At 39.3% G+C, this 21,292-nt stretch overlaps 1 protein-coding gene across 2 annotated transcripts in view; it reads left to right on the forward strand.

Annotated features, from left to right (window-relative positions):
* The first annotated feature begins 2,980 nt into the window (after positions 1-2,980).
* LOC121889412 (inactive ubiquitin carboxyl-terminal hydrolase 53-like) overlaps positions 2,981-21,292 on the forward strand; it is a 33,528-nt gene continuing 15,216 nt past the window's right edge. The window contains exons 1-9 of one of the 2 annotated variants that reach the window (XM_042401356.1): positions 2,981-3,422; positions 12,040-12,682; positions 13,328-13,420; positions 14,351-14,485; positions 15,849-15,959; positions 16,864-16,946; positions 17,203-17,287; positions 17,529-17,675; positions 19,271-19,420. In XM_042401356.1, coding sequence (XP_042257290.1) covers positions 12,539-12,682; positions 13,328-13,420; positions 14,351-14,485; positions 15,849-15,959; positions 16,864-16,946; positions 17,203-17,287; positions 17,529-17,675; positions 19,271-19,420 — 948 coding nt within the window. In that variant the 5' untranslated portion in view covers positions 2,981-3,422; positions 12,040-12,538. The remainder of the gene's footprint in view (positions 3,423-12,039; positions 12,683-13,327; positions 13,421-14,350; positions 14,486-15,848; positions 15,960-16,863; positions 16,947-17,202; positions 17,288-17,528; positions 17,676-19,270; positions 19,421-21,292) is intronic. The other variant, XM_042401355.1, reaches the window with a different exon arrangement.

Raw genomic sequence — 21,292 nt, forward strand, 5'->3', positions numbered from 1 at the left:
TTTAGCCTATTTATTCATTTTGCTTTGCTTCTTTTATTTACATCATCTGCCTACTGTCCTGTCAGAAAAGGCTTGAGGAATTTATTCTTGCTTTTGTCATTAATCAGATTAATTTCTCCCTAAACTTCCAACTTGTGTGGTTTATTTTACATATGTCATGGTGTAAAAAACTGCATTGAAAGCAAAGACTTTAAAAAAAAAAAAAAGTATGGTTGTGGAATTGTTGCCCCACTTTCCTGTTGTGTCTCAGGGCTATAGAGTACAGTAAGTATGGATTTAAAGGCCAGATAACAGTGCTAAAAATATCCCACTTCAAATGGTACAGCACATTTGGGATGAAATGGAATTTAGCTGCCCAGTGACCCAATCAGGAACATCAATAAATCTATATATCAATCAAAATCAAACGCTAAGTTGTTCAGAAATTTGACATTGGACCAGAAAATTATATAAAATATGTCTGATGTGTCACAAAGTGGACACTTATTAGTGCTGTTGTTGGTAAAATTGCAAAAAGGTCTCCACAGGCAAAGAGAGGACACAGGTTTGTCATTTGAGCTGTGTTTATTCACTGTGTTCAGCAAAACTCTTGTTGGTCATTTGGGGCTTGCTCAAGGTGAGAAGCCAGGGCAATGGCACCAGCTCTCAGCGGGACATTTACTGCGTGCACTGTCTCCTTGCAGCGCTGGCAAAGTCTCACTAATTAATCTTAAATGAAAATGCCCTTCACAACAGAATAAACTTGCGTAGATTCAGTGCTTTGAGATCAGGAACAATTTGATCCTGAGTTCACTGAGATATACTTCTCCATACTTAGAGAGTCTAATTGCAATACCTCATAAATTTGCAAAGTTGGCAATACAAGCAAATTAGCCAACACTTAGGACAAGGAGATATGTCCAAAAACCAATGAGCCACTATTCTGCAGAAGTCATTCAAAGCGCATTCCAGCCAGGCAATGATGTGTCTATGCAATGATACAGTTGTTTTTAGACTTTTGGCTCAGAGCGAGGCAGCGATGCTGACTGGGCACAAATTGTCAGATTCAGCAGCTGATTGCAAACTGTCCACCAAGGTCAGAAAAGAAAAGTTTACATTTGTGGAACTTGTAAAAGACCTGATCTGCTTGACCTGTCTGATCCATAATTTATAGGGAATGTAAACTATTCAGTGGCAGCACTTCAAAGCGAGGAGGGCTAACAGCCAGGGTGGGAATGTCCAGTATGTGTCATAATGTGAATTCTCTATGTGAGCTCAGAGTAGCACATGTACACCTTATTCTTTTTTTGTTAACCCTATCTAAAAAGTTGTGGGAATATGCTACAGAATGGCTTAGAGTTTGTTGGTATTTCTCTCAAGTGCTCAAGAGTAAAGTTTGTGGTTAAAAGGTAAATTGAATACTTCATCGCCAACAACGTTAAGACTCATATCACTCAAACAAATTATTACCACATTCAAACCTTGTTATATTTTAAAGGGAAGCATTATATGTCCCTTGAGGAAATGTGTGTGGAGGGAAATGGTATTGTCTCCTCGATAAGCCCTTTCAAGTACTTCCTGGGGAAAGGCTGGACCATGCTGATACATTGTGACCCCTCACCGCACACTCAATCCTTGTGTCCAGTTTCCTCTCCCTTAATGAGTGACTGTGCTGATTTTTTTGGAAAGCTGAAAATGTGTTCTTTCAAAGCTTGTTGGAAGTGTGGCCTGATTGAAAATGATTTTACAACAGATTATGGGTGTCTCTAACTGAGGATCTACGTTGAATATAAGGGTTTCATTGGGGGTAACACAATGTTCTACAGAAGTGAATTTCCTCGAGCAGTATTAAGCCTAAATTAATGTGCCAAATGAATTGTGGAATTTGCACAATGAGCTTCTGAATTTGAGAGTTGTAAACAAAGAGACAGCCTTTGCAAATCAGTACAGTGTACACATTTCTTTTCCATAGCAATATTAAATAAAACTAAATAAAAACTAAATAAAGTCACAACATCTAAAAACCATGCATGTCTGCATGTGTATTTACTTGTGACAGCTGTTTCAAAAAAAAAAAAAAAACATACAATAAGAAATATTTCCCTTTATGATTAGGATCGTTCATGATTGTGGCATAAGTGAAATGTTATTGCTTAGAGATGTTTTTGGAAATAAATGAATGGACCATCAAAAATATAGTTTATAGCCTCACACTTTTATATCCCAATAGTATGCCCTCTTGTCAATCCAAACTACTTATTTTAATTAATGTAATTATTCCACATAAAAATGTGGGCAGCTTGGTAGGGGCTTTGAGCCATGAAACATGATAGGGCTATCACAATCACTAGTCTCCCTTGCTTCTAAAAAGGGGAGAAAAGCTTTAATTTTACATCCCTTTCATTCGCTTTCTTTATATAACAGGATCAGGCAGATGGTGTTTGGGTAACGAGAGCCTTACATCACTTTCCTCTGCTCTCTGTGTTCCTCATAATCATCAGTGTTATAATTGTCACCACATTGCTGGGTTATAACCATGCAAGTAAATATTTAACACCCCTAAAAGCATGTTTAATCATTTCCCACCACATTACTGCTATGCATAGTTTACACACAACTGCGTGCACCCAGATATTCTACTGGTTGCTGTTTGTTTTTGTGACTTTCTGACATTATGTACCTCCATGACAACAAATCCAAAATATGATTTGCATGAAAGTCCTTTTTCTTAAAAAAAAAAAAAAAAAAAAAAAAAGATTTACTACTTTTAAACACATTCTGAACTACAGTATGTGCGTAAAATACAGTTTGCAGAAGCAGAGTTGTAAACTAACATTACAAACTGTAGTAGTGGGCTGCAAACTGCAAAGCCCTGCACCATAAAGCAACATTAACGATCCTGCCAGCAGAGTTGGCGCTCTGCAAATATTGAGAGTGTGTGTGTATGTGTGTGTGTGTGCGCTGTAGCTGTGGCAGTGGTGTACAGTAGCATGGCAGACTGCAGTAAATACAGTGTTGAAGAGGCGGGGTTTGACATCTCAGCTCTGAAAACATCTCTAATCCAGTATTTCAGGTGCCGAAGTCGACCGAGCGACCATAGCTCACTACCGCCGCGCATCAGCGAACTGCTGCAGAACTGCACGCCTCTCAAAAAACCGGAATATATATCGCAAAGTGGACAGAGACGGCTGTTGTGTCCGAAGTGGAATTTCTGAAAGAGGGTAGACCTTGTAAAAGCCAGGGAGAGTGAAGTTTCAGCGGCGCAGAGACAACACTTTGTTTTCTGGTAGGTGTTTTAGTTTCCAGTATCTGCCTCTTGAAGTACATTTTAACCAGCGACTCCTGCGGCTCCTCAGTTCCTCCCCCTTCGAAACTCAACCAAAATACTCCCAACTCTCCACGCTGGAGGATATAACCGCACTTGGGTTTTTATTCTCTTTAAGGTGAGTGGTACGTTATTTGAGACGGGCATAAGAAGTCCTTCAAACTTTCCTGGTTCGTGTTTTTAACAGTAGTACGTGGGGCGGAAACGTAGCTACACCTGGAACTCAGGTAAACCAGGTAGGCCTAGCCGTTAGCCTCCTGTAAGTTAGTCGGCCAGGTAGCTTTAGTTATAACACTTGTCAAGTTAAGAAAAATGTGGTGCGGAAAAGTTTAAAATACCAGACTCATGTTGCCATTTTGGCTTTTTAAATTCTGTCTAATTTACTGCTGTTTTTTTTCTTTAAAAGGTCGTCCGTAGTTGCATTGTTGTTGACAGCTAGCTAAGTTAGCTATGTGTCAGTTTATCATTTAATATTCAATTAAGTAGCTTCACAGAAAGGTTACTAATCCTCCCATATTATTATTTTTTTAGCACAATTGCTCATTAACCGACTGGTAATGGGCATATATAGGCTCATAAATACACTTTTAATGTAGTTTTTTAAAGTGAAAAACATCAGCCTTCCTATCTTTTATAGTGTTGCGTCACCTCAAGATAAACAAGCACAGTCAAAGCTATCTGCCAAGTCTCCTGTTATATTATGTTGTGGTGTGGATTGTGCGGTTACATACTGAGTAATTCTTGCACGCCCATTTTAATATTGTGGACAAAAACATTCAGGAGTTTATTGGAGCTCAGTCTGAACTCATTGGCAGACCACCGTCCTGTGCACCCTGTGAACCGGTCTCTCCCACTTTAATTCATTCCAGTGATAAGAGCACTGAGCAGCAGACCTCACTCACAGGAGCACAGTGATGATGAAGCAATGAGATCATGAACCCTATAGACACCATGCACACTCATCCTTTATGTGGATGTGGAACATTTCCTTCAGTGGCGGAGATGGTGAAGTAAATGTGGAGGCATGCTGAAGAACCAGTTTTGACTGCAAGTCTGTGTCACTTCTTTTGTTTGCAAGCATGTTGAGCAAGACTGCTTGGAATAACTACTGTTTTCTTAGGCACTCTATTGTCTAATACACAGTGTGACCTCCTTTCATAAAGCTTATATGCTAGACTATGGCAGCCGAGTGTAAATAACATACCTGAGCTAAGAGTTTGTCACTTTACATTTCACTTCTAGCTAAATGAATTCACTTATATAGTAGGAAAAAGTGAACAAAAACAAACAAAGTTGTTGGTCATCATCACACTTGATTTTTTTTTTTTTTTTTGGAGGGGGGGGGGGGGGGCAAGCTGCTGTCAAGTGGGAGGACATTAAGGAAGCAATCTAAAGAGCAAAGTGGAGGATGTTATATTTCAATGAAACCCTATTCAGTATGGGATCTTGGAACATGTGCCTTTGTTCTCTCCCTTTTCCTCTGTTGGACTTGGTAAGGAATAATGGGTGACTCAGCTTGGTGTGGGTGACCTGTTCAGTTTCACAGGGTTGAACGCGGTGACTGTGTGCTGGAAAGCGGCAAGCCTTTGAGCAGGAAGCCTACACAGGAAACGACCGCTGCATTGTTGCCCAAAGGCTTAAACCATGTCTGCAGTCTGTAGGGAATTTTACAGTGAAGTTTCACTGTTATTTTAGGGTTTTAGCATGCAGGGTCACGTTTTATTGCCCCTTCAGTTATTTGAGGTGTCTGCCTGTGCTAGGGCTTTTTAAAATCTTTTTAGACTTTTGTGTGTTTGCCTAGTTCCAAATCTAGATTACAATAAAAATTGTGAAGAGCCAATGCAGTAAGAGCATGGTGTTGAATCTAGTCAGACATTAAATTCACAGGAATATGGATCCGCAAATATCATTGATGAAGTGGGAGAACAACTGAGTGGGAGACTGTCATTTGTGACTTCATTTCTACATTTACCTTATGAGTCAGACTTCTGAGAAGTTTGCATGACTTAGCTCAGAATAAGTACAAGTATGAGTGAGAGACTTGTTATTTGTGACTTTATTTCTACATAACTTTATCAGTCAGACTTCTGAGAAGTTTGCATGAGATAACCCAAAATGGAGCTTTTTTTTTAAACATTTATTTTACCAGGCCTAACTCTAAACATAGAAGATGTCAGTAATTGTCCACTTCTTCATTGTCACTGTGTCTTAGTGAATGACTTTACATTCACTGGTGGGTAACTTGGCAGTCAGGTAGAATTGAAACAGGTGCATTTGGCAACAGAACGAGTGCAGGACTTGAAATGACAATTTATAACAGACACAATACGATCTGTTACTTTTCTCAATATATTTTTTTGCATTCGTTTATGTATCTGTTGCTGTTTACCAGACTTGAAAATAACATCACCCAGGAAATTTAAGATAAAGATGTAGCTAATGATCACAAATCATCTATAAAAGAAGTGGTTGCTCATGGCATGTGTTTAGTATTTAAGTTCGTATCTTAAAACTTGAGTGTTTGGTTTACTTCAGCAACAGCTTAGTTTAATTTTGGACACCATCTAATTATGTTGTCAGCCAGCAATTTGTGCATATTTTACATCCAAAGTAGTACGTCTGTGTGGGCTACTTCAGTGTAGATCTTAAAAAAAGTGGATATCATGTTTTTGAAACTGTCAAAGGACACATTCAGTATAGCTCCAAAGTTCTCTGTTTCATGCTTAATAGAAAGTTATTGTAATGGTTAAATTGGACTAAAAATAGAGGAGATAAAAAAGCACAATACTTTGCCACCTATGGGAGTAGGAGTCGCTGTTGTACATAATCCCTAAAGCCGTTCATCGACACTGAGTCAGTTGAGGAGTAACATGAGGGAACACTCAGCTGTCATGCAGATGGATAATGCACCAGCTTGATAGAAAGATGTATTGATCTGTATTGAGAAAAAGGAGATTGTACCTGTATGTGCTCAAACAGAGCATGATGGAGAGAGCTTGTGTCATCTTCCCCTACAGTGTTATGTAATGAGTATTGGCGAGTGAACCTGCAAGCTAAATTGGTCCAACAAAGGCCTCTATATATATCTTGAATGCTTTTTCTGTCTTTGTGCTGTTCCCACGATGTGTTTCTGATCGCACATTTTACAGATATTGAATAAGTGTGACTCAATTTACTACAGATTGATTCATCAGAGGCTCGTGGCATATAAAGGAGATCAATTGAATCATTTTTAATGAGACCATCCATCAGCAGATCACTAATGGACAAATTATAGCATCTGACTCCCTGTGCCTTCACACTGAAGACGTCCACATCTTACCGATCCTGATCCTGCCTGTCAGACTTGCTGATGCACAACACACACTTTGGCTGATTGCTCCACGGTGCTAGCCTTAGCATTTTCCCTATGGCAACGGGGAGAAAAGAGTCAATCCTTGACTTTGCTTTACAATTCGGAACAAGCCTTTGTTTACAGAGGAAGACTGGACTTCCTGTACTGGTGTGCCTGAGAGAAAAAGTGAAATTGCTTCTTTTGTTTGGCTTCCACTCAGATTTATACTACATTTTTGGCCAGACCTCAATAATACAGTGAGAGCGATGTGGGTTGTGTTTTGGATCTGTAAATAATTACAATATGAAGAATGTTATAATTCTCATGTAGCCTATTTTACTCAGGCATCATTCAGTCCTTAAGCTGTTTTTAAGTTGGTAATTACATTATTATTCAGTTATGTTCATAGAAATATGTGATTTTCAATGCTCTGTGTGTGTTGGTGTAGTTTTGTCTGTTTGATGTCCTTTGCTTTTAAATGTTAAAGATACAGCATCTGTCAGCATCTGGCATTAAGTAGAATTAGTATGTTGGTTAGGCAGCTAACTTTTGGAAATTAACCCCGGCATTTTGGTCGTACGAAGATGGCTTGAGTTCCACTGCTGTGATAAATGATGCCACAGGTCAAACCCGCAAGAAGCATTATTTTTTCCCAGACTTACAGATAAAATATAAAAATGTTGATATACTAATACCTTCTCACCAATCTGCTGTGAAAAAGAAAAAAGACTTGCAAATCAATAATATATCAAACATTTGCTATACAACCAGTGTCCCTCTCTGATTTTAAAACAGAGCTTTTAACAAATTGCAGGTAGTCAGTTTTTAGTAGCAACAGTCATTAATAAAATAGACAGTAGAATATTAATTGCACTGAATTTCTTTTATGTTGTTCCTTTTGGTTCAGTGCAGCCTGTTGCACCCTTAATCCATCACTGTAGCTCTGGAGAACATGAGGTGACTTTGTGAAAAGAAGATAGTTTTATAGACTGAATAAGAGCTGCAATGATTAGTCCATCAGTTAGATTAGTTGCCAACTATTAAATTAATCATTAACTATTTTGATAACAGATTAGGCTAATCATTTGAGTCAATTTTTGAGAAAAAAAGTCACATTTTTCTTCCCAGTTTCTCAAATAGGAATATTTCCTGGTTTCCTAAGTCTTCTGTGACAGTAAAAAGAATATCTTTGGGTTGAGGACTACTGTGACAGGACATTTGAGAACATCACCTTAGGTTTTGGGAAACTGACATTTTTCACCATTTTCTGACATTTTACAGACGAAACACCTAATCAATTAATAGAGAAAATAATCGACAGATTCATTGATAATTAAAAGAATCGTTAATTGCAGCCCTAGACTCAATAATATGAGATCATATAAATACAAAGAATTCCCACTGTGCCCTGATGATGGGCAGTGATTAACTGTTTAAGTTAAACAAAGGAATATCCACACTGAAAATTTAAAACCTAATTTATTCACACAAAATGTTTGTTTCCATACACCTTCATCAAGCCTTGTTTTCTTCTCTGCTCCAACAGCAGAAATAGTGCTGCCATTAAAAGTTAGATGTTATGATGTATTACTTGTCACTCAAGTGTACATAACATGTAAAATGTCAGCTGCAAATTAAACCATATATAATCTTTATACACACTTGATATAGTATAGCTTGTAGTGTTTGTCATATTTTCTGCTATTCCTAGTACTGCTTTTTATGTTCTGATAGTGTGCTTAGATGTCATATATTTTATCTCACTGTCTGTTACTTTTTACTGCTGCGGTGGCCTAATTTCCCCACTGGGATCAATGGTTTCATATTAAGAGACTGCTCTTGATCTGTCAGCGTTGCATGTGATAGCGCTAGGTGTAGGAAAGCCAGATAACTCAAAGAGAACTTGAGTAAGATACTTGCTGTGCAAGATGGGGCTACAGAGACTGGTGTTGAATGAAGAACTGAGATTCTTATCAACATGAGCTCATTATGGTTTGTTGTTGTTGTTATTGTTGACATGAAGCCAGGGGGTTTGGGGGGGATTTAAATATGGACAAACTGATTAGGATCCACCTGACGGAAAGAAAAACAACCTAAACTGGATGGTATCATTCAGCACCAAGACTTGAAACGGAAGGGTGTCAACAACTTGGCTCACATTAGGTAATGATGTAAAAATCTGGCTTCAGGACAAATTTGTGACCAGCCAGTTGAGTCATTTTCTCCACCTAGGTTTATAAACAAGGAAGCAGATATTTCATGTGGCTGCATTCACTTAAAATCAATTTCAAGGGATCTGTTTTCAGTTTTTGAGATTATAAAATCATGAAACAGCAGCATATGCAATACAGTAAGAATGTTCATGTTAGCAGAGTTGCCTGTGGGCTAACAATGTTAATCGTTCTCTCCAACTTATCACTCTTTCATCTGTATCCTGCTCACAGGTTATGTACTGTTTTCTTAAAAATTAAAAATTATCTAGCCATCCATCATAACCTCTGTGCGTTGTAACTCAGCCAGTCCACATATAATAATGTGCGCATGTTTGGCAGTGCAAGCACTTCATGGTTCTTGTCTCCTGTTGCCAGACAAAAGGTTTCTTGCTTAATCTAATAAGCCTAAAATGCTTTCTGAAAAAAGAATTGAAAGATGTCACATCTCCTCACCTTCAGCCTTAATATTTCGCAAAAGAAAATTACAGTGAAAATAACGTTTGTTATTGTTAAGTACAAGCATCATTTGCCTTTGTTAAAAATATGATGCTCTTTTCCCTTTAAACAGCTGCAAATCATCTTTTAAAATGTCATTGAATTAGTCAGCAAGTGCCAATTTCACTCAGGCTAAGACATAGTTTAACATGAGTGAGGTTGGCAGTTTCTCAAGTGGAGTACCGTAATACAATAAAATCTGTAGGACTAGAAAGGCAGGGCCATATTTACTCCTGCTGTTGTCAGCAATGTCACAATACAAAACGTGCATTGGCTTCGCCATGTCATTGAACTGATGTTGAGTAGTGTGGACATGTGGATGTGTGGTATTGTTTTTTCTTGCTGCTAAATTGGTTAGGGAGAGATGCTTCACAGACATGTTGGAAGTTTGTGTGATAGCTTTAAAAATAGCACTAAATACCCCTTTATTGTAGGAATCAATGAATCGGAATGTGGGTCATTGTTTAATTTGGTGTCAAAGTGATGTTGACACCCTGCAGTAATAAGAGCTAATAATAATAATAATTGTGCTATTAGCTTGTTAGAGTAATGGCTTTGGGATTTTTTTTTTTCAGGCCATTTGCAGGTAATTAGTTTCTCCCTATCAAAGAAATGTGAAACAATGTGATGTGATTTTGTTTTTCCATCTCATCATATGCTACCAAAATGGATGTTCATGCGTGTGTTCATGGCTTTTAATGAGACATACACATGGTAGCAACATGTCAAGGCATGTGATGTCATTAATTAAAGGTAGACTGCATAGGAGGACTGTACAGTTTTCCACTTGCTCCTTCAGCCCTGAAACTAATCCGAAAACAGCAGCTCTTAAGCAACTCTGAGCTTAAGTGATTGCATTGGAATGCTGTTGCTATGGAGTCCAGTTGCAAAGTACAGAGGCAGAGACGTTGGCGTTTAGTTGAATCATGAGAAGATGACTGTAAATGCTACATGTAAATACTAAACTTGAAGTTCTACTTTTAACCTGCTGTTAAGTTACATCGGTGCAACATCATCATCACCCATTGACAACTCCTGAAATACCAGGATGGCAGCGTTGTCCAACTGGTTTTGGCTGAAACTTTCTGTGTTCTGGAGACTGTCACAAGAGGGAGGTTTCATTGTTTGTGCAAACCAGGGCAGTATTTTTTTGTCCTCACTGTGAATAACAAAATGTTTGAGGTTTATTCTTTGAGGTTATTTTTTTTAGGTGTCAGGGCCCAAAAGAGCATGATTCACCATGTATCACACAAGAAACAATTGCTCATTGTTGCTTTTTTGTACTTTTGTGTCTGGAAATACATCTGCTTTGCCATAATGTTTTTCATAAAGTCACAGGACAATCAATGTTATCATTTAGAATGGCATAAAAGAATATCCTACAAAATTCACAATATACACATTAAAACGTACAGGCTGTGACTATATGAACCTCTTGGGGTATTCAGTAATGTAATAACCTAGACACAGCTTTCGATTGCCTCACTCAGCACAAACATATTCATCCATCAAACCTCTTAAAGTCTGTGTTCAGGGTTGCTTTCATAGGTGCACAATTCACACTCACTGCAGAATTTGTCGGCCTTTTCACTATGCTGATAGAGCCGCATGGACTGCAAGTTTCATAAATTGAACAGCATCTTCTGTTGTTTGTTATAATGTCCCGTACTGCTCCTCTCATGTTAAAAAATAGGTCAGACAAGTATTCTTTTGTAGTTGAGTTTATAAAAGAATGACAATGCCAGGCGAGTTGACAACATGAGTATGAAATTTGAGAGGAAATGGAATTTTTCAAATCTCAAGCCGCAAATTGCTGACTAACAACTTCAATTTGGGCTCTCATCTGCAAACGTTCATGTTTAAAATCTACTTAAAATCCTCTCAGCACATGAAAACATGGCATTGTAGACTTAGGCAATGTTATTTCACAACATAACTGCATATTAAATGTGTAGGTCAGTTAGTTGATCAACAGAAGAAGACGAGGTATTTTGCACTCATCAATAATGAAAACAATCAGTTGTTTCCATCCAGTTAAGGTTATGAATATTAAGAGGTGCAGAAAATTGAGAGCTGGAAAAGACTTGACAGTAGTGACAGCAGATCTTTACAGCAGTTCATGTTAAAGGTTGAGCTCTTCCTGAACAAAACAAGCAATTGGAACCAAATACAGTCACAATATGTGATTTTTACAGTAGTTAGAGTGATACTGCTGCACTTCATTTTATTTTTATGCCTCGTACAGATAAATAAAACACACATGAAGTCAATGAGGTAACATGTTTATGCAAAGTTTGCTTTAGTTCAGTGTTGTACTTTTATTTGTAATGTTTGTATCTATACTGGACAGGAAATTGAAATACATTTGAATGTTATTATGTAACTCTAGCTGGGGTCACTTTAGTTTGACAACGCCCTCGGTGCAAAGGGTGTCTATAAAAGTTAATGTACAAGCTTTGTTGTCCAAGTCCAGTTTGACATCTAAACCAGAATTGGGCAGGGAAAAGTAGACTATCAGATGTACAGTTCACTTCCCAGTTATGAAAGAATCACTTTATTATTCTATCAAACTAGTACAACAATCATGCACAATGAAAGGAACACTAGAAAACAGTTATGTCTAATAAAATAGGTTCAATAATGTCATAATTATGTCAAAATCTAATTTATTGTTGTTTTTTTCTCTAACACAGCCCAGCTGCCTTTGCTGTCTAGTACTAAGAGATGCCTGGATAAAACTTTACTATGGATAAACCTTGGAGAGGGACGATTTACTGCAGCTGAACAGTCTCCTCAACAGCATTACAACCATGTGGCAAAATTTGCTTACAGGGGGTCCACAATCCCTGCATCTCATCAGAAGTATCAGACCAGTGAACATCAGAGACTTTCCCATACGGAGACTCGGATTGTAATTTTTTTTTTTGATCGTGGCGAGTTTTTTTTTTTTTTTTTTTTTTTTTTTTAAAGACTTCTAACTAGCAGACAAGGTAAAAGGACCTTTTACATGCACTGCAGAAATGGACTAGGAGCCCATGTGTAGCAAGGCAGCTGCTGCAGCTCGTGGAATAACTTAGCCCCAGACTGTTGGGTAGTCACTCTTTCAGGGGCAGAGGGATCTAATCCCAGCACCAACCGACCCACCCTGTCGTCTGACTATCCCACCTGTCAAAAGGCAGACCCCACTATCCAATGGCATGGGTCAAGTTCTTCAGGAAGCCGGGGGGCAATCTGGGGAAATCGTACCAGCCGGGGAGCATGCTGTCTTTGGCCCCCACCAAAGGACTATTGAACGAGCCGGGCCAAAACAGCTGCTTTCTGAACAGTGCTGTGCAGGTAGGTCTGTCCTTTTTACTTTGGTTGTTTGTAGCTGAATGCCATTTTGATTTTCTTGGGATGATGAAGTGATCCAATATCCCTGTCAATATGATAAATAATTAAGGAGTTAAAAGTATGCCAGACATAAGATGCAGCATTGTATTCTAAGGTGCGCTTGACTTCTTTTACTTTTCTATTCTTGTAACCACTTATTTCACTTTATTCAATAAACACTTGTTGCTGTCTTCCTTCAGGAGCTGTACACCATGCTCAACCTTACTAAAATAGGAAATTTCAAAGCTTAGTCACTGTCTAAATATGCCAGAGCTTCCCAGCAATTTATTAATGTACTTGAGGGTTGCTTTTGACTAGTGGAGCACTTGCTGGTGAGTTAGACTGTTATTACTGCCAGCCCACAGTGAGGTCATTCTTGGAGACTGTGACTCAGAGGCTGAGACAACTGATGAGCTGGTTGAAGATGATCATTACCTTCGGCTTTGTTTCTATGCAAGGGCAGTTGGTCCTCTTGCACAGTCCTCATCTGCATGACCTTGGAGACATGGCCTAAATGCCATATGTAAAAAAAAAAACAAAAAAAAACAAAGGGATGTTAAGTTTTCTTGTTAAGAGCCCTGATGACCTCTTCTGCTATCCCTTTTGTAGGTACTATGGCAGCTGGACATCTTCAGACGCAGCTTGAGGCAGCTACCTGGACACTTCTGTCTCGGAGAGTCATGCATCTTTTGTGCATTAAAGGTAGGGAGCTGTGTTTGTCACTGTTGGTGTTGCGACTTGTTGGGTCACATAGCCAACTTGTGGCTGAGTCCAAAGGTCCACCCGCTGGACTTGCAGACTGAGCTGTTGTGGACTTCAGTCGTATGTACTGTGATTTGTTCACTGTCATCACATCAAGTCTGTGAGTGCGCTGGACCGCAAGGTGATAAAAATGCGCTCTGAGAATAGACTTAAGACCTCAAGGAACTCCACGGAGAAAAATTGAAATTCCTTACCCTGTAACTCATTTCAAAGTGTTTTTCTGAACAGTTGTTGGTTCTGATATGTGCAGCTCTGCTGCTTTACACTCATCAAATCTGGTCAGAATGCTCAGGGAGCTTTTCCCTTTACAGAAACTACTAAACATTGCTAATATTATATTCACAGTAAATCCTCAACTGAGGACCTACACATTGTAGACAGACAAAAACCAACCTTTGCCCGTCTAGCAGATTATGACAAACAAATCCACGTTATTAAGCCTAAAGGCCTCTTACTGTGTGTGTACATTATACCTCACTACATCACAGTCAAAGTGAAAAGTCATCAAAAGTAAATATTTTACACAGCCTATAATTATTTTAATATTATTGATAATAATAAGTAGTAATATGCTTTACATCGTCACTTTATAGCCCATTGTGGCAGGATTATGATTAATTTCCCAAGCGACTTCTCTGGAAGTCTGCAGAAAGTCCAAGTAAGGTCCCTTGTGGACTTGATGAATTGTAGATTTGGACATCGCTCGCATACTGCTGGGGAACGTGCCCGCAAAGTCCACGAGTCTGCAGATGCGGTTAAGTCTGGGCATTTGGATTCAGCCTGTGTATTGAGCAGGGAGGGTGACACACATTCTTTTGATAAACAAAATGTCCCATAGTGCACGTGCAAACAAGTTCTTTTCCTCTTCAGGGCATTTTCTCACAGTTCCAGCACAGTCGGGAGCGCGCCCTGCCCTCTGACAACCTGCGTCACGCCTTGGCAGAGACCTTTAAGGACGAGCAGCGCTTCCAGCTGGGCTTCATGGATGATGCCGCAGAGTGCTTTGTAAGTTCCTGTGGCAACCAGGCTGCCCTTAGGGAGCGTATGGAGAGGGATGTGTGTATGTTTGTGTGTTACCCTGCCACACAGTTCGGGTAATGCACTGCAACAAACTGTTTGGCGAGGTCACTGAAAGAGCTTCTGTCCCTCCTTTCCCCTCCCATCAACCCCTGCCACATTGCCGCTAAATATCATCATGACAGGTTATATAAGCACCAGGGTTGTGTTTGAACCTCTCTGTTTTGTGCTACCATATTATGTTGCATAATTTCTGTGCCTTTTAAAAGTCAATTTCATTCGTCCTTCATCATTTTTGCATATCAGTTCCAGTTTTGTTTTTTTGTTTTTTTTGCTCTTTTTGGCACAACAAAGAATTGTTTGGCCAGAAGTTGTTTTTCTATAACTGCAGTGTAATTTTCATGGTTTTGTTTTTTTGCCTTTGTTCCAGTTTTATTGTGACTCCAGCCATCAAATATTAACTAGATCCTAGAGCATTTTTTACCCTTCATGTTTTCTTTTGTCCATCAGACTTAATTCGTTTATTTTCCTCTCATGATTTCTATCGCTTCTGTTTATTGCCAGTACAGCCACACAGCATAGAAATATCTTGATTTTTATCCTTTATTCACTTAGGAAGTCCACTTACACAGCAATGGATAAACAAAAGAGAGAATGAAATGTCTCTGGACAAGCAGTAGAGAGGATTGTACAATATGTTAACATTTGCACACAAAATTAATTGATAAAAATCATTTCTACTGCATAATGTTCCATCTTTTGCCTTTCAATCTGATGCAACAACGTTGGTGTTTTGATATGAGTCCCCTAATACAAAAACTTACTCTGAAATAACTTTTTCCATCCACACATGAAGCTTTCGTGCCAAAGCTGCTATCTTTTATAGACAATCTTAATTCTTAATCCCACATAGATCTTTGCCCTTAAGCACTCGTCATGTAATGCACTGGCAGCGGCATGCCAGCAGAGAATTTATGTGAGGAGTTAGCCAGTGTCAGATTAATAGGCTGTGAAGTTGTGCCTGTAACCTTTGCAGGCCTACCTTGCAGCCTTAATATTTTATGAATCCACAAGCACTCCATAGAAACGGGAGAGGAGAGGTGAGGGTGGCTTAACTGGAGTGTAACTTGCTGGCGTATAAATTTAAATGTGTTCCTTTTGCTGTCATGTTCATGATACAACTCGTAAAAATGAATTCCTTGTATTTAACATTGTGTTCCGTTGCACTTTGTTCCCGGAAATACCTGCACTGGAGTAAAAAAAAAAAAAAAAAAAGTGGTAATTGTAGGAAAAAGAAAGCTGGAATTTTTTTTTTTGTCCCATACCTAATGGATGTCATATTCTGTCACAGGAGAACATACTGGAAAGGATTCACCTGCACATTGTGCCTGAGGAGACAGATGCCTGCACTTCCAAGTCTTGCATCACACATCAGAAGTTTGCTATGTCGCTTTATGAGCAGGTCAGTAGAAGCTTAGAAAGTATTTTACTTAGAGCATCATAGTTTCCTGCTGCTGTACCAATCTGTGAAAAAAGATGATGTTTATATACAGTATGTGTTCATTCACAAGGATTACTCTTTTTCTGTTTGTGAAAGAGGTATTGATTATATTATAACCCTTCCTTTTTCTGCTCTAGATGTTTTAGTTCATACAGTGCGGAACTGAACACACACTAGCTAGCCACTGTTAGGATTAAGTAGCGCACACACCCACACACGCATGCACACAGGTACATGAATCACTGTCTGAGACAGTAGAAATCCAATACGTCATGTTTTGATACTGGTTCGCCTCAGTGGAATAAGGAGGGTGTTTCTGGTCAGATTCCTCGCCAGATAAATCACAGATGGTGTACACATAAATTCCAGCATAACACACACCACCCTGCCCCGTGGCTGTGATGCCCATCACTAACTCTGTCCCTGTCCCAAACCAGTTCCATCTCTGAATCAAACAGGTAATACGCCTTTGGACTAAATCCCTCAGGGGCACAGTCAGTGGATTTTGTTCTACCTCGACTTCACAGCAACCAATCCAACAAATATATTATCAAGGCCTTAATGAGGATTGCTTTGGTCAGGGCCAGATTATAAGTTCAGAAATTAAATTGGATGCCTGATAATGTCAATCATTTGAGATGGTGATGTAAGAGGATATTACTGAGCCCACAATTTATAATTGACTACAAGGAAAACAGAAAGACAAGCTTGTCCTAGTCAAAGTTCAAACAAAACGACTGTAACAATGCTGACTTGATAATTAGTGCTTAACAATGGCTATGAGTGCTGAAATTACACTTTTGTATCATTTTTAGTAACTTATTTGTGTAACTCTCTTGGTCTCTGGACTCTCTCCCCTCTGCAGTCTGTGTGCCGTAGCTGTGGGGCCTCCTCCGACCCACTGCCGTTTACAGAGCTAGTGCATTATGTTTCCACCACCGCGCTCTGGTAAGACTAAGGGAATATGAAACTTCCTTTTCCTCCCCATTGTCATCTGTCCCACTCCACTGTTATTACTTCTCATGTATCTCTCTCTGCACATTTAACTCGAGGCCATAAACTTTTTTTTTTTTACCTAATATTTCGCCATTTTTTAAAAAACTCCCCACATGTCTTTAATCTTTATTTGTCTCTGTCTGTCTCACTTCCTCTACCTTGAGTTTGTTCCAGTGTCTCAGCTGACAACGTGTCTCTTCTTTTTCAGTCAACAGACACTTCAGCGCAGAGACGAGTCATTTGGGGAACTGTTACAAGCTGCGTGTACGATCGGGGACCTTCGTAACTGTCCGGTAAGCAGTCTTTTCAAAGTCTTGTAATACTGAGGGCTTTAAGAAAAAACACTTGTTCCCTCAAAAAGTAATATGCAGTGGAACAAGTGCTCCAGTGTCCTGCAAAAACCTTCCATCAGCAGTTTAGCTATTTGTGTACTCCATAATATGTTTCTTTAACTGACTGTGCAGTGTGGGAATTTGCGTGGTGATCGGATGTTGCTTTTGGGTAACGCAGTTTTTCTTTGTCTGTCTTTTCCAGAGCAACTGTGGCCAGAGGATTAGGATCAGACGGGTCCTCATGAACTCCCCAGAGATTGTTACCATAGGCTTCGTCTGGGATTCTGACCAGTCAGACCTCACAGAGGATGTTATCCGCTCACTGGGACCTCATCTGAGTCTGTCTGCGGTGAGAATAATTTAAACAACAATTTATGTCCAATTTATGGTTAAGTTTTTAAAGATTCTTTCCAGATTTTGTGACTTCTGTGTGGTCTTTTAATATGACGTTGTTGGACAGTGACAGGGTGTTTTGTACAAAAAGGAAATGTTTTTCACCCTACACAGCTACATAAAATAGTCTGATTAAAGATTTAGGTTTTAAGAGATGTTATATTCAACAATACATACAGTCAGAACATTTAATCCAACTTCTCATATGAAGTAAAGAGTGAATGTATGGAAACACATCCCTTCAGACTGGATTCAATTTGTCTATATATTAGTAGAAGTTGTTCACACACGCAGTTACTTCACACAGCTGCCATTTCTTCTCTTGCTTGTTTTGGGGTCAGTTTATTTTGGTGCAATCGGACATATGTGGGAAATAAAGTGGGGATTTATTTCTCTGTAAGTCGGGGCCGTTGCGTAAGCAGTCAACGCCCAATGCCCAGTTGGCCTGCACCACTGATCAAAAAGCCCCTGCTGGCCCTGGTCAGCTTGTCAAAAACCCCTCCCCTCATCTTTGTGTGTGTGTGTGTGTGTGTGTGTGTGTGTGTGTGTGTGTGTGTGTGTACATGCCTGTCTGAGGGAAAATGGGGGCTGAATAGATGTCAGTGAAATAGAGGAAAAACATGACTACTTTTGTCGTAGTGTTTATATTTCCACATCCTTGATCCTGATCAAAAATATGAATAAATGTTGGATGTTTCTCATTTTTTCTCAATAAAATCACAATTTCCCATATTTCTATATAGTTAGGTTGTCTGTTCATATACAAAGAAAATGGCACATGACTTCCCAAATATTCCTCAGTAGTCTGTTCCCATAAGTCCACTGTGTTGGGTGAAGTTCACAAGCAAAAAAAATTCAATCAGTTCAGTTCAAATCAGGGCTGGCTCATACACTCCACACATTACATAACTTCTTTATTGAAGTATTCAAACCATTTATCTGACAGCTCCCTCTTGTGCGTTTCCAAAGCATACCATCAGAAGAATTTGTCAGCCCCCCCCCACCACCACCGTCACCACCACCTACTAGTGTGCCACAAAGACCTTGATTCATTAGGGAGTGTTTCATGTGACTTTATTGGGTGTTAAAGGGAACCCTCCACCCCCATCACTTGCTTTGAAATCTATTGTTTGAGAGAGTGAGAGGCAGACGGAGAACTGGCTGTGCAGGAAACATAGGAGGGAGAAACAAGTGACTGTTTCAAAGCTACTTTCTTTTTATGTCTACTTAATGCTGTGGCCTTCTGTGCTTTCTTTCTTTCTTGCTGATATTTTTACAATACTTATAAAAGAAATTCAATTAGAAATTACTACTACATATTAGTATTTAGGCCCTCAATAAGAATACTGTGTAGCACTGCAGCTAGTCTAGATATCAAGTGTAGTTGATTTAAACCAGCCCTTATTTGCACTGATTGTCAAATCAATGCTTGTTCATTCCCTCAGAGCTTAATCTATGAACAGATGGAGTAACTGATGCTGTGCTGATGTCTATGAGTAATTGGTGTATGTATTCATATATATATTTGTGTGTGTGTTTGTGTGGACACAGCTCTTCTACAGGGTGACAGATGAGCATGCCAAAAAGGGAGAGCTGCAGCTCGTGGGGATGATCTGCTACTCCAGCCGTCACTATTGTGCCTTCGCATTCCACACCAAATCCTCCAAATGGGTCTTCTTTGATGACGCCACAGTGAAAGAGGTGAGGAAATACACGTCAGTGTTGTACTGATTACTTGATTAATGAAGTTGATCAACGGAAAATTATTAATGAATTCATCGTATAGGCAGTTATCAAGGAAAATATCACAATCAATCACAGGTTTCAGCTTCTCAAGTATGAAGATTTGCTGCTTTTCTTAGTTTCATATCATTCATCTTCTTGTTTGATCACCTTTGTGGATTTTGTTGATGTCACCATATGCTCTGTGAAATTGTGATGGACATGTTTTAGTATCTTCTGACATTTTATAGACTAAACAAATAATCGACTAATTGTAAAAGTAATTGATAGATTAACTGATAATGAAAAATTTTGTCTGTTGCTGTTTTACAAGCAGCAGCAGAAAGTAGTGATGTTTAGTCTTTTATCTCCACCACTAAGTCTCTTTATCGCCCAATAAGGACCACATCGATTGCCCTTCTTGAGCCTCCGGGTTGATGAGCCTTTATGGTGCTGAACAGTCAGCTAACCCCCCCCCCCCAATCCCACTCCACCCCCAACCCCTATTTCTACTGCAATTCCCCAACTGTCATCACAAACTACTGCGTAGTGAAGTGAAGCTTAACAAGTAAAGATCTTTCTACTGATCCCTTCACTGGTTAAAGTTGAGGGGTCATTGAGAATGCTGAGTTGCAGGGTATATGTGTGTATGCCGTCTGTGTGTGTGATAAAAGAAGGTTTATTTGTGTGTCTGTGTTTGTGTTTTACAGGCTAGTGGTTGTGTGTATGTGTTACAATATATAGCTACTGAAGCCTTTCATCCATTTTTTTCCCCCTTTTTTTCCTCCTGTATATTGGATTTATTTCTGTGGTGTGCACATACGAGCATGCCTTTTGTCTCACTTCCTCACAATTTTCTCGGGAACTGTGGTGCAGCGGCTGGCTGGCTCTGTGTCAATCCATCAGCAGCTTGTGCTGTGTGTGCAGCCCCCCCTGACTGAGATGGAGGAGCTTCAGTACTCAGCGCCTGCCAAGTCCATACCTGGATCGAAACTTGCCAGCATTTCTGTGACTCCCCAAGTCCCAGCTGCTAAATGACTACAGTAGTGTGCTGTGATGGCTGTTTTTCCAGAGCACAAAAAAGGCTACAAAATACAGTTATTTGCAAAGGTTATTTTTAAATCGTATTATTTCTGAGTAGCTTTTACTGATATCATGGCCACTGAGAGTTTTGATTGGTCCGCAGTGTCCATTATTTTCTTGTAATGGACAATATAAATGGGCACATATGAATATGTTGCTCTAAATTAATTTGAATAGTAGGTATCGATGGCTACAGTGAGGCTTTAATAGTCCAACTTAAGGCCTTTGAGTTTGTTTTGAAGCTACATATTTAGTTTGTGTAACTAAATGGATGCCAATGTGAGCACACAAATTAAATTTTAAACTTTGGATATCTAGAATTCCACTTAGAGGAAGGAAAATAGAGAGCTTTGAATAGTTATGGCAAAGCTGGCATGTGGATTTGAAGGACAGCTGTAGGAAAAAGCCTGTGTGGCCAAAATTGCCGAACCGCTAACTCAGATAATGAATATCGTGCCTCAGTAGAGGTAAGGATCTAAAAATAGCAATTGTCTCTCTAATTTTCATCCACCCAACAATTTTGTTTTCTGGTGTGTAATGAGCTTTACAGCTTCATGGGACTACTGCAGTGGCTATAGACTTTTTTTCCCTAATTTGCAAATACACACAATAGAAGTAGAAACTGCTAAACAGGCTTTATTCATCGTGGTGCACAAACGTACCACAATCTCTCTGCTGTCTTTATATTTTTTTCCATCTCTGTTGCAGCCCCTCCATTATCTTTTGTTTTGCTTTGCATCGGATCTTCTTTACCTCATCTTTTCACCC

The sequence above is a fragment of the Thunnus maccoyii genome, chromosome 22 (genome assembly GCF_910596095.1).
Source record: "Thunnus maccoyii chromosome 22, fThuMac1.1, whole genome shotgun sequence".
Lineage (NCBI taxonomy): Eukaryota > Metazoa > Chordata > Actinopteri > Scombriformes > Scombridae > Thunnus > Thunnus maccoyii.